General features: G+C 41.4%; 1 protein-coding gene across 3 annotated transcripts in view; it reads left to right on the top strand.

Annotated features, from left to right (window-relative positions):
• LOC106599673 (oxysterol-binding protein-related protein 1) overlaps positions 1 to 13,803 on the top strand; it is a 42,433-nt gene that overhangs the window by 17,007 nt on the left and 11,623 nt on the right. For 2 of the 3 annotated variants that reach the window (XM_014190966.3, XM_045714710.2), the window contains 2 exons: positions 6,718 to 6,889; positions 10,733 to 10,949. In XM_014190966.3, the coding sequence (XP_014046441.1) occupies positions 6,718 to 6,889; positions 10,733 to 10,949 (389 nt within the window). Of the gene's footprint in view, positions 1 to 6,717; positions 6,890 to 10,288; positions 10,562 to 10,732; positions 10,950 to 13,803 lie in introns of those variants that run through there. The other variant, XM_082973425.1, reaches the window with a different exon arrangement.

Below are 13,803 nucleotides of genomic sequence, written 5' to 3'. Positions count from 1 at the left end.
TACAGTGCATTCGGAAAGTATTCAGACCCCTTCACTTTTTCCACATTTTGTTATGTTACATCCTTATTCTGAAATGGATTAAATTAATTAAAAAAATCCTCATCAATCTACACACAGTACCCTATAATGACAAAGCCAAAACAGGTTTTTAGAAATTTATTACAAATAAAAAAACAACCTTATTTACATAAATATTCAGACCCTTTGCTATTAGACTCAATTGAGGCCTTCAAAGTAGCCACCCATTGCCTTGATGACAGCTTTACACACCAGGAATGCATTTCATTTAACAGGTGTGCCTTGTTAAAGTTAATTTGTGTAATTTCTTTCCTTCTTCAGACATTTGAGCCAATCAGTAGTGTTGTGACAAGGTAGGGGTGGTATACAGAAGATGGCCCTACTTGGTAAAATACCAAGTCCATATTATGGCAAGAACAGCTCAAATAAGTAAAGAGAAACGACAGTCCATCATTTCTTTAAGACGTGAAGGTCAGTTAATCCGGAAAATTTCAAGAACTTTGAAAGTTTCTTAAAGTGCGGTCGCAAAAACCATCAAGCACTAGGATGAAACTGGCTCTCATGAGGACCACCACAGGAAAGGAAGACCCAGAGTTACCTCTGCTGCAGAGGATAAGTTCATCAGTTACCAGCCTCAGAAATTGCAGTCCAAATAAATACTTCACGGAGTTCAAGTAGCAGACACATCTCAACATCAACAGTTCAGAGGAGACTGTGTGAATCAGGCCTTCATGGTCGAATTACTGCAAAGAAACCACTACTAAAGGACACCAATAAGAAGAGACTTGCTTGGGCCAGGAAACATGAGCAATGGACATTAAACCGGTGGAAATCTGTCCTTTGGTCTGATGAGTCCAAATTCGAGAGTTTTGGTTCCAACCGCCTTGTCTTTGTGAGACGCAGTGTAGGTGAACAAATGATCTCTGCATGTGTGGTTCCCACTGTGAAGCATGGAGGTGGTGGTGTGTGGATGCTTTGCTAGTGACACTGTCAGTGATTTATTTAGAATTCAATGCAAACTTAACCAGCATGGCTACCACAGCATTCTGCAGCAATATGCCATCCCATCTGGTTTGCGCTGGAGGTGTGCTGGAGGTGTGCTGGTCATTGTCCTGTTGAAAACCAAATGATAGCCCCACTGGGCTATCATTTGGTTTTCAACAGGACAATGACCCAAAACACACCTCCAAGCTGTGTAAGTGCTATTTGACCAAGGAGAGTGATGGAGTGCTGGATCAGATGACCTGGCCACCACAATCCCCTGACATCAACCCAATTGAGATGGTTTAGAATGAGTTGGACCGCAAAGTGAAAGAAAAGCAGCCAACAAGTGCTCAGCATATGTGGAAACCCCTTCAAGACTGTTGGAAAAGCATTCCAGGTGAAGCTGGTTGAGAGAATGCCAAGAGTGTGCAAAGCTGTCATCAAGGCAAAGGGTGGCTATTTGAAGAATCTCAAATATAAAATATATTTTGATTTGTATAATGCTTTTTTGTTACATGATTCCATGTGTTTTTTCATAGTTTTGTTGTCTTCACTATTATTCTACAATGTAGAAAATAGTACAAATAAAGAAAATCCTTGAATGAGTAGGTCTGTCCAGACTTTTTACTGGTACTGTATATTTCAGAGGTTTAAAAAGGAACAATTATAAACCAGTACTTTTTGGTGGTTCGATCCGTTTCAGAACTTTATTTTGCTGGTCGAAACAGTGGAACGGGAAAAAATTATAGTTCTGTTCCGAACGAAACCATTGGAAAATGATTTTGATTCCAACCCATGGGGTGTGTGTATAGATGGTATGGACAGTATATGAATAGAAAAGGTGTGTGTATAGGTGTTGAAATTCTGGTGAGTATCCAAAAGATATTTTCGGCTGTCGGTAATAATGCAAGAAACGTTCTGAGCAAATAATGTACGAAATAACACGCCAAAACATATTCACTGTAAAGATGGCTAGGAGCTGGAAACAGGGTGACCCAAGTTTGTCGCCGCCATCTTGTCAAGTAGGATGACGACCTTATTCTGAGTGGAGTAGTGAACATTGTGGTGACAGGTGCTTGTTTTATTTCAAGGGCAGAGTGAGAACGAATGTACTATTTATAAGGACGGGTCTGTCTGGTAGATCTAAAAGCCAGCATATGTTATGCTCATAAAATGGAAGGTTCTCATAATTGTGTCCTAGATTGGATTTTCTACTGGCCAGTAGATATTCCTTGCATATTGTGATCTAAGTGGGAAATGGAGAGGGGTAGATGTGAACAAAGCATCGTTCAGTATCAGACAACACTTAGTCAGTCGATACACTATCGCTCAAAAGTTTGGGGTCACTTAGAATTGTCCTTATTTTTAAAAGAAAAGCATTTTTTTTTTGTCAGTTAAAATAACATCAAATTGATCAGAAATACATTGTTAATGTTGTAAATGACTTGTAGCTGGAAACGGCTGATTTTGTTATGGAATATATACATAAGTCTACAGAGGCCCATTATCTGCAACCATCACTACTGTGTTCAAATGGCACGTTGTGTTAGCTAATCCAAGTTTATCATTTTAAAAGGCTAATTGATCGATAGAAAAACCCTTTTGTAATTATGTTTGCAGAGCTGAAAACTGTTGTGCTGATTTAAAGAAGCAATAAAACTGGCCTTTAGACTAGTTGAGTATCTGGAGCATCAACATTTGTGGGTTCAATTACAGGCTCAAAATGTCTAGAAACAAAGAACTTTCTTCTGAAACTCATCAGTCTATTCTTGTTCTGAGAAAGGAAGGCTATGATATTTTAATGGACCAAAATATGCTTTTCTTTCAAAAACAAGGACCTTTCTAAGTGACCCCAAACTTTTGAACAGTAGTGTAGGTTGGTTTCTAAATTTGAATGTCTTTATATCTGATCTATTCATTTATTTATGATATTATACTGAACTAAAATATAAACACAACATGCCACAATTTCACAGATTTAACTGAGTTCCAGTTTATATAAGGAAATCAGTCAATTGAAATAAATTCATTAGACCCTAATCTATGGATTTCACGACTGGGCAGGGGCGCAGCCATGGGTGGAGTTTTTCCCTACAATAGGCCCCTATAAAATCTGTATTATTTTTTTTTGCCTGACCCCATTTAGTTTTTTCCCAAATTCTGTTTTCTTCATTTTGTTTTTCCAGGTTTCCATTTTCCCGTTTTTTCTGGTTTTCGCTCTCAAAATCACACCTTTCTAATAGAAAAACAACTATACTGAACAAAAATTTTAACAACATGTAAAGTATTGGTCCCATGTTATACGAGCTGAAATAAAATATCCCAGAAATGTTCCATACACATGAAAAGCTTATTTCTCTCAAATTTTGTACACAAATTTGTTTTCATCCCTGTTAGTGAGCATTTCTTATTTGCCAAGATAATCCAACCACCTGACAGGTGTGGCATACCAAGAAGCTGATTAAACAGCATGATCATTACACTTGTGCTGGGGACAAAAAAAGGCCACTCTAAAATGTGCAGTTTTGTCACACAGCACAATGCCACAGATGTCTCAAGTTGAGGGAGCTTGTAATTGCCATGCTGACTGCAGGAATGTCCAACAGAGCTGTTGCCAGAGAATTACACAGACGGGGAATTCTCCTTGCCTCTTCAGGAATATGCATTCTGTTCATGTCTTACAATAAACTTGGGAAAATTAATAAACATTCAATACATTTAGTTGATTCCCTATTAAGTTCAATACATTTTTGAATACTGTTGAATTCCGTTTTGTCTGGATTGCGTCCGCGTTCTCCATATCGCTCCACTAACCTACTAACAAAAAGACTAGTATAAACGTACTGTATGTATATGTACTGTATCGTCTTCACTTTCTGACGGGCGGGAACATCAATTTCCTTTGTGAAATGCTGGTGATTAATTGCCATACTATAAATAAATGCCTTGGCATTTGGTTCAGCTGTCTGGCACCTAGCGTCAGAAACAGTCTATCTAGTCTTCCTTCTTTTCCCCCATACAATTACAGTAGGCCTGTCAACATTTGAGTCATTTAGCAGACACTCTTATCCAGAGCAAGCAGAGTTAAGTGCCTTGCTCAATGGCAAATCGACAGATGTTTTACCTAGTTGACTCTGGGATTTGTACCAGCGAGCTTTCGATTACTGGCCCAATGCTCTTAACTGCTAGGCATATTAACACCAGCTAAGAAGACATCCTCTAGAGATCTCAATGGAGGTTATGTACTGGTTATGTCTCAATGGAGAGTTGGTATTGTAGCGAGAGGGAGAACATAAGATGATACGCTCTGGTCATAGGTCAGGGTTAGGCACAGTCTGTATGCTCTGGAGGGGGATTTCCTTAGATATATACTGAACAAAAATATAAACGCAACATGTAAAGAGTTGGTCCCATTACACATGTGCACCTTGTGCTGGAGACAATAAAAGGCAACTCTAAAATATGCAGTTTTGTCACACAATACAATGCCACAGATGTCTCAAGTTTTGAAGGTGTGTGCAATTGGAATAGACTGCAGGAAAGTCCACCAGATCTTTTGCCAGAGAATTGAATATCAATTTCTCTACCAAAAGCCATTGTTTTAGAGAATTTGTAATAAAGCCCTTTTGTAGGTTAGGGTTTGACAAAAAATAAATCCTGTTGTATTGGATTCAGGATTCCATTTTGATGTCGTTTCAGTTACATACAGCAGCGTGTTTGCCTTGCCTTGCTTCCTGTTTGATGTGTTGTTGTTCAATCAAAGCCAAGGTAAAGTAATGATCCTGTCCATTGTGATAGGTTCACCTTTCAACGCCCCACCTGCCAACCTGATTGAGCAGAGAGAAGAGCTGTTTTTAAAGAAGCTCAGCACAACCTGCATCAGTATATTGATTCAGAGGAGTCATCCTCGCCTCTCTGACCTCAGACGCAGCACTGGAGCAGGCTTGGGTAATTAACATTGGGCTAGAAGCCAGAGAGGAAAGATTGAGTGTATATTATTATAATGTTGCAGTAGTTTCTCTTCCATCGTCTGGGTTTGAGGGGATGAAGAGTATTTTGTATGAATGTTTTAGCCCACCAAAGCTCAGCACCTGCTATGGCTGACACTGTAAACTTACAAGGCAACTCATTTGAGTTTTGTTCTATCTGTAAGTCTTCTGACTTCAAAGAAAGAGCATAGTTCACCATATCATAGTGACTGCACTCTCCATTTTACCCCCTTTTTTTTTCTCCCCAATTTCCATATTGTCTCGGGAGGCGAAGGTCGAGTCATGCATCCTCCGAAACATGACCTGCCAAACCTCACTTCTTAATACACGCCAACTTAACCCGGAAGCCAGCCGTACCAATGTGTCGAAGGAAACACCGTTCACCTGACAACCGAGGTCAGCCTGCAGGCGCCCATCCTGCCACAAGGAGTCTCTAGAGCGCGATGAGCCAAGTAAAGCCCCCCAGCCAAACCCTCCCCTAACCCGGACGTCTTTGGGCCAATTGTGTGCCGCCGTATGGGACTCCCGATCACGGCCGGTTGTGATACAGCCCAGGATCAAACCGGGTCTGTAGTGACGCCTCTAGCACTGCGATGCAGTGCCTTAGACCGCTGTGCCACTCGGGAGGCCCTTTCTTCCTTGTTTTATATAGTTATGTAAACAAGTCATTTTATTCACCAATTCATTCCTAGGTATTACTCTGTCTTTAAATAATCATATAGAATAGATAGCAAGTACACTCTCACAGTTTGTCCCCTACCCCTCTCACTGACTACAGTATGATTTTTACATTAGAGGTGTTTTGTTGAGGTTGTGTTATTGATTGCTTTTGACTTTGAGTACAGGCTAGACAATGTGTGCACAGTACTACTACAGGGACGGTGGCCTCTCTTTGCTGTCTCAGATTTACAGTTGATTTACAGGCTCCAGTTTCTGACGGAGACTGTCGGCTCAGGCTGCCTTCCTTCCTTCCCCAAGGTGACTTTGGCATCTTTTCACTCTGTAGAGTGTTGGCTCACTCTGTTTTTGTCGTCAGTCACTGAGCTTTCTTTACTCACAGAATTCAACTGACTTCTCCTCTCAGTAGGGAAAATCTACACTTAGTTTTTACAGATTTATTTACAGTATTTACCACAGTACTTATTTTCTCTGGAAACACTTAAAAAGAGAAACTTTCTTTCCAGCTGTCTCTTGAGTGTTCAAAGCCCCAGGTTATGACGTACTGTAGGCTGTTGCTTGGTAAGAGTGTTGTTTTGTCAGATTGCTGTTTATTAGTCTCTTCCTCCTGGGGTTAGTGGAGGATCCACAGCAGCAGCATCAGAGAAAGGGGGGAATGGCTATCCAGTCTGTCTCCCAGCAGCCGAGCTCAGGTTGCCCAGGAGAGACACTCAATCCTGGGCCACGGTGCTGTCTGAGACTGGGGTGTTTGGTTCAGAGTGAAGGAAACTGGATCTGAAGGGCCGCGGTTAGAACAATGACCTGCCGGCCCGTCAGGAGCATTATCAACCACAGAACTCTACAGAGGAAGAGATCAATACCACGAACACACCTATCACAGTCTGCTTTTCAGATGAGCTGTTATAAATGCATTAAAACAAATGTTTATCCGTGTGAGTGTTTGTAATGGCATGCCGTGCCATGTCTTGTCTAATGTGCCAACAAGTGTGTTGTGCACATGTTCCGTACACTATGGCATGTCTAATAATACCCTGTGTGTGTGTCCCAGGTGTGGAGCCTGAAGTTGGAGCAGGAAGTAGAGAAGAACAAGCTGCTCTCAGAGGCTCTCCAGACCTTAGCTACAGAGCACCAGGAACTAGACCAGCAGTCCCTCTGTAAAGGCAGGAGGTCCTCCACGCTAAGCACACTCACAGAGGATGACTTCTATGATGCCCTGTCCGGTCAGTCAAACCCAACTGTCTTCATTAAACCCTTGGAGTGCATCGTAAATGGCACCCTATTCCCTACATAGTGCGCCATACTGACCAGAACTCTAGAAGTATTCTATATAGGGCGGGGATACTCAAACTAGTATTTCAGAAGGTCCGGTCACACAAGTTTCCTAGGTGGCATACGTCCAGATGGATATGTTCATTTATCGGTAGTAACAAACCCCCACCTCGCGACCCCAAACTGTTCACATTCCTCTTTTTGGCAGAAAGAACACATAGCAGTTAAGATCATTTTTCAGCAATTCTACACATTTAGCCATGGGGTGGTGAGAACATTTAGCTGTTTTAAAGCTAATTTCCTGCCATTCTACACATTTTGCCATATCGTACTGTATGTGTGTTTTATGTGATATCTGAGTGACTTCAAGGCACCCATGGGCACATAATCTGGCCATGATAACTACAGGATTTAGATCGCTAGGTAAGTAAGTTAGGCTAACTAGCTAACATGAGCTACTTGGTCAACTGGATATTTCTGGTTATAAATAGCTCTCTAAGATCTGTCAGTGAATATCATAACTAGGAAAACTGCCCATGCGCTACCAAATTTCTAAATTGCACCTTGTGCATTCCAATATTACAACTCTCAACAGCATTCAATTGAAAGCCCGACTGAGTTCCTAAAATCTGGTCCGTATTCTTCCCATTCTGGGTCTGAATCTGGACCGTGGTCCGTATTCTTCCCATTCTGGGTCTGAATCTGGACCGTGGTCCGTATTCTTCCCATTCTGGGTCTGAATCTGGACCGTGGTCCGTATTCACCCCATTCTGGGTCTGAATCTGGACCGTGGTCCGTATTCTTCCCATTCTGGGTCTGAATCTGGACCGTGGTCCGTCTGTTGAGTGTGTGTGTGTGTGTGTGTGTGTGATATAGGCATATAGAGAATAGGGTACTGTTTAAGATCGCAAAAATGGACATTAATTATACCATTAACATATTTTTGTTTCAGGCTATTCTGTTTTTCATTGACTTGTCACTCAGAACATGTCTGAAAGACCTCTATACAAAGCGATGAATTAACACTTCCAGAGTACACAGCAACAAGCTACACCTTGATAAGAACCAATTAAATGAACCTTGGTAAATCTGTAATGCAAAATGAGCCGGCTGACTATCGTGTCTCTGCAGCTCTGAATGATAAAGCTGAGTTGATTCCTTCAGTCTAAATTGTTCATTGACCCTACCTGGCTCCCTAACCTTAGCTCCTCTACACTGTTGTCAGTAATGAAAACCACTTCCCCTGTGGAGTTGTTTCTGTGTTGAAGAATAGGCTGTGGTTTACAGACGCCTTGTTTATTTTTATCAGCAGCACAGACACCTCTAGGATCCAGCAACACATCTCTCTCCAGCAGACGGTAGACTCTGAGGCTGAGGAAGATTTGACTCTTTATTTGGTTCTTTCTTCATACAGTTTGCAGAGACTGACTTGAAAATTGTGTAATGTGCTGAATGATGTATGACCTAGGGAAATTCCACAGTAATGGAATTACGCGGTCTTCGATTTGTCAGTTTAAAATGTAAGCCAAACAAAAACCATTGATTTCAAAGTTTAACAAACCATGCAACTCTATGCACAATGACTGCTTCAAACAATTTACAGAGTACTGTAATTTCCGGACTATAAGCCGCTACTTTTTCCCCACGCTTTGACATCGCGGCTTAAACAATGATGCGGCTAATATATGGACTTTTCCCGCTTTCAAATTTAAAAAAATAAATAAAACACATTCTGTGACGCGCTCAGTTTTTTGGCGGCATGAAGCTTTCATTAGACCAATGAAATTGCCGAACGGGTTAAGGTCAAACAACATTTTTGTTTACTGTTTAGATTAAATCGAGCGTGCTCAAACTTCCCATCATTCTGATTACGGTAGTCATTTTGTCACCCTCATCATGGCAAAGACACGGAGAAATGCATATGATGCAGCTTTCAAGTTGAAGGCGATTGATCTGGTTGTTGGAAAAGGAAATGGAGCTGCTGCACGGGAGCTTGGTCTGGAGCAATGACTTTCTTGGTAGGCTACTGTTTACTGCAATTTTTTAATTTTTTGTTACGAACCGTGTTTCGTTAAAGCCTATTTATTTTTGTTACAAGCCATGTTTCGTTAAAGCCTGTGTAAAGTTCATTTGTTTCAATGTACCGGCAGGCACCTGCGGCTTATAGACATGTGCGTCTTATTTATGTTCAAAATAATACTTTTTTAAAAATTCAGTGGGTGCGGCTTATATTCAGGTGCGCTCAATAGTCCGGAAATTACGGTATATGCAAAATAAAAAAATTACTGGAAAAATGCAGATGCAACCTTTTTTAGTAACAGATTTATGAAAACATCTCCCTCAGTTTAAGTTTTTATTGTCACGTGCACAAGTACAGTGAAATGCCTTTCATTCTTGATCTTTCCCAACAACGCAATATCAGTATGTGTATCTGTCTGTGTGTGTGTGTGCACGGAACATGATTCACTACACATGCTAACGGGGTGGCTGAGGTGCCCAGAAGGTCCCCAGGGCACCTCAGCCACCCCAGCCTCCCTCCATGTCTTCCTGTCTAATGACCAATCCCAGCGCTGCGTTACACGGCTGGTTACCCAACGATTAGCTACCTGCTACACTGGCTAATTGTCTCCATGTAGTGATAATGGCCCTTACAACTAGTGTTGCAGAGAAGTAACAATCTCAAAATGGCCACTGCTGATGAATCCCAAGTCTAATGAGACAGCTAGCTAGCGCTTCTTCTTAAGGCTGAAATATTCTCTCTTGTTTCAGGCGGAAATATCTCTCGCTGTAGCTAGGCTCTAAAATTCCAACTCAATTCAAAGGGAGCTGGTTTAGTGAAACCTCTTTTAAGAATATGATATGACCAGATTAAATGGAATTGTTAGCTACAGTAATTACTCTATGCTTGGCTAACAATGCTTTAGTACTGAAATGCTCCAGCACAGTGTAGTATATACCCTAGAGCCTTGCAGTGGAGTAGTGGTTGATACTGTATGCTGGCTAAAATAGGAGCGTGCTGCTTTGCTATACAGTATGTTTGTCTATTTTAGAGTGATCCCTGGTTCTCTGGGATTGTTCCATCATTCATCCATCCACGGTGATCTACTGGTCAGAGATCTCTCTCTATCTCTCTCTCTCTCTCTATATATATATATATTTATTTATTTATTTATTTATTTATTTATATATTTATATATATATATATATATATATATATATATATATATATATATATATATATATATATATACTCTGCTTACTGCATCTATAATACCATGTTTACGTTAAATGTAAGAGAGAAACAGTCTTGTTTGCTTACATAATAAAGATGCATCATGTCTGTTTGTTGTTATTGGATGAAGCCAGCTCTGTAACCCCTGCCTCACACGAAGCACTACAAAAACTATTATACAATATTCCATGATACAGTCTCTCAGCTCCTCCTCTTTGTTCTGTTTCCCCTCCCCTTTTTCCTGGGTGTTACTACCTGTGTTGTCCCTAGTAGCGGTAGCATGCAGTCTAGGTTAGAGGTGGAGCCAGAGTACTGTACTAACCACAGCAGACACAGCACCCAGAGGAAGGGGAACGTCTTTGTGGCCTCTCATAGGAACCCTATCTCCCAGGTGGGGTTTCGCCGGCTGCAGGGAGGGAGGGAGGAGGGAGTTCTGTCAGTCACTACCGGGTGGAGTGTGAAGGCAGGCTGCAATTTTTTTTTTTTTTTTTGCTTTGCTAGGCTCAAAGGTGACATGACTCCCTCTCTGTCTCTGGCCCCTGGCACCCCCCTCCCCCTGCAGAGTCCGACGACGAGCGTTCTCTCTCTCTGAGCGGCTTCCTGTCTGTGGCCGGACACTCGTGTGAAGAGGAGGAAGAAGGGGAGGTGAAGGAAGAGGAGAGAGAGCCCTCTCTGTTCAGCAGCAGCACCCTCAGGGGACCCGCCGCCACCTGCGACATGTCTGGGGAGGTTAACCATGGCGACAAGAAGGCCCAATGCAACGGCGTCAAGAAGCACAGGTGGGATCAGGATGCAGTTAATTTGTGATGTAACGGCTTGTTTTCAACTTGGTTTCCTGCTTGATTTTCTTGTCCCCTTCTCCAGTGCGTGTTAAAGCAAGGCTATTAACTGTGCGGTTCATTTATTCTAGAATATTTTAGCATTATTCATATTGTTTTGTTGTTCCAAAATGTGTGTTTTTATCACGTGATATTTTGTAGGAAATTACTTTGTATGCAATAGAGTCAACAGCATGTAATGTGATATACCCCTGTCCGTCTAGGTTTTTATTCCTGTGTTTGTTTGGGCACCCAAGCCCCATAGACAGGTCTCTCTTGTTTTTCCATCCACAGTTATGTCATTCAGATTCAGCAGGCTAGTGGCTTATTGGTGCTTGGTACACTGGGTCAGAGCAGAAGGCTTTTTGAAGATTGGTCAGTCTACTTTATTTCTGTGGACGAGGATGGTTGCATGGCCTCTCTTTCTTAATCCAACAATTGACCCGTGAATAATTTAGTGCTTGCCAGTTTAGAGTACGAAATACTGAGTGGGAGGAAAGGGGTGAGTGTGTGTGCGTGCGCCTGTGTGTGTGTTGTAAAAGATTGATGAGGAGCTTGTTTATACGCTGTAACTGTCATTCAGAGTTATAGCGTCTCTGGCTATGTGTAGGTACATCTCTGCTGTGTGATGGAATGAGGGAGCCCTATGGGCCCTGGTCAAAAGTAGGGGAGATTGGGGTAAGTTGAACCAAAGGAGTAAGTTGAGCCACCCTTGTTTGTAGTAAACCACACACGCAACGAATCATCTGACCAAATATTTAGGAAGAGGCTGTCATTTCATGGAGTCTGTGAAGAAAGAAACCACATGGAAAAAGTGGTAAGCAAGAAACAGTTTTTCACCAATAATTAAAAAAATTGGTTCTATACATCAGTTGGGGTCTCCATAAGCTTCAATGAGGTCCTTAACCTAGCATGAAAGTGCATCATTGTAGCTGTGTGGGCTAATATAGTCAAAATGTTTGCCTTGGGGTAAGTTGAGCCAATGGCAAGTTGAGCAAATTGAAGTGTTTTCTTCCCAGGTGTAATGCAAGGCCTTATCGCTGGGATATGAGGTATCAACACGGCCTGGCCTATGTTAAAAGTGTTTAAAAAGTATAAAGTGTTTTGTTTGTTGATAAGCCTCTGATAAAATATGATTAAAAGACCAAAATGCAATTTGTGTTTGGGAAATTAACCTGTTGGGGCTAGGGGGCAGTATTGACACGGCTGGATAAAAAAACATACCCGATTTAATCTGGTTACCACTCCTACCCAGTAACTAGAATATGCATATACTTATTACATATGGATAGAAAACACCCTAAAGTTTCTAAAACTGTTTGAATGGTGTCTGTGAGTATAACAGAACTCAAATGGCAGGTCAAAACCTGAGAGATTCCTTTACAGGAAGTGGCCTGTCTGACCATTTCTTGAACTTCTTTTCCATCTCTATCTTTTACTAAGGATCTCTGCTCTAACGTGACACTTCCCACGTCTTCCATAGGCTCTCAGAGCCCGGGAAAAAACAGAATGTCGTCATTCCAGCCCCAGGCTGAAACACATTATCGCCTTTCTCAAGTGGCCGATCAAGGGACTCTGGGCTTATGCGCGTGACCCGACCGCCCCCGCCTTTGTGATTTTTTTCCTCTGTTTGCCGAAAAGGAGATTCCCTGTCGGAATATTATCGCTTTTCTACGAGAAAAATGGCGTAAAAATTGATTTTAAACAGCGGTTGACATGCTTCGAAGTACAGTAATGGAAAAATTTTTGACATTTTATTTGGTTTCAAATTTGCCGCTCTTGAAATGCACCTGCTGTTGATAGGGTGCACCACGGGTGGCACGCTAGCGTCCCACATAGCCCCAAGAGGTTAAGATTGACATGGTTTTAAAAAGAAAGTAGTAATATTTCAATCAGTACAGAAATGTGAAGGCTGCTAAATTTACCCAGTCCTGTGGCTCAACATACCCCATACCCGGTGTAAGTTATGCGTAGAGACCACTTTTTTGGGACAGGCTATGTTTTCAAAACTGTAATGTTTACATGAATTCTGATTATTTCCAGGGATACACAACATCCTGAAATATATGTAGATATCTTTGTTAGAAAGAATACTACATTCTCTGCACCTCTCACACACACACACACACACTACACACGCATCACAACTGATACTACCAATACTTATTATGATAGCAAAATACTGAACAATTTAAACACTTGCCCCCTAATCCCCCTTCCCCAAAACACATGTAAAAATTGGACTATAAATTGTGCATTCCTGTATTATACTTATGCAAAAAAAAAAATTCTACTTTGTTCGTATTCTTAACTTTTATCATTTCCTATTGTTGTTGCATTGTCGAGAAGGAACCTGCAAGTAAGCATTTCGTTGGATGGTGTATACCATGTGCATCTAGTACCTAGTACATACGATTAATGAAACCTGAAACTATACTATGTTTCCCTTGACGGAGTGATGCTGAATGTACGAAATGGTTCAGCTTATCCCACTCTTCCCTAGTGCACTAAATTGAGGATAGGGTGCCATTTGGAATGCTTCCATTCTCCTTCCAGGATTCTGGACTCACTCCAACCAAATAAGCTAATTGATATCAACAGTGCTTCACACTCATGGGCCCAGTATTAATCATGGTGCAGTCAGACATGCTCTCATAAAGGAGATGGGATTCAGTCATTGTCGACCTCAGTATGTTAAAGAGAACTCATTTTTTAATTGATACCTCAGTTTGTAATCCCACAAGCGTACGATAAATCCTTGATAATGTGTTTTAAGGCTTGATTTGACTCAAGAGAAAATGTAGATGTCTATGGG

The sequence above is a fragment of the Salmo salar genome, chromosome 03 (genome assembly GCF_965601325.2).
Source record: "Salmo salar chromosome 03, fSalSal1, whole genome shotgun sequence".
NCBI lineage: Eukaryota > Metazoa > Chordata > Actinopteri > Salmoniformes > Salmonidae > Salmo > Salmo salar.
This window is presented reverse-complemented; position numbering and strand designations above follow the sequence as displayed.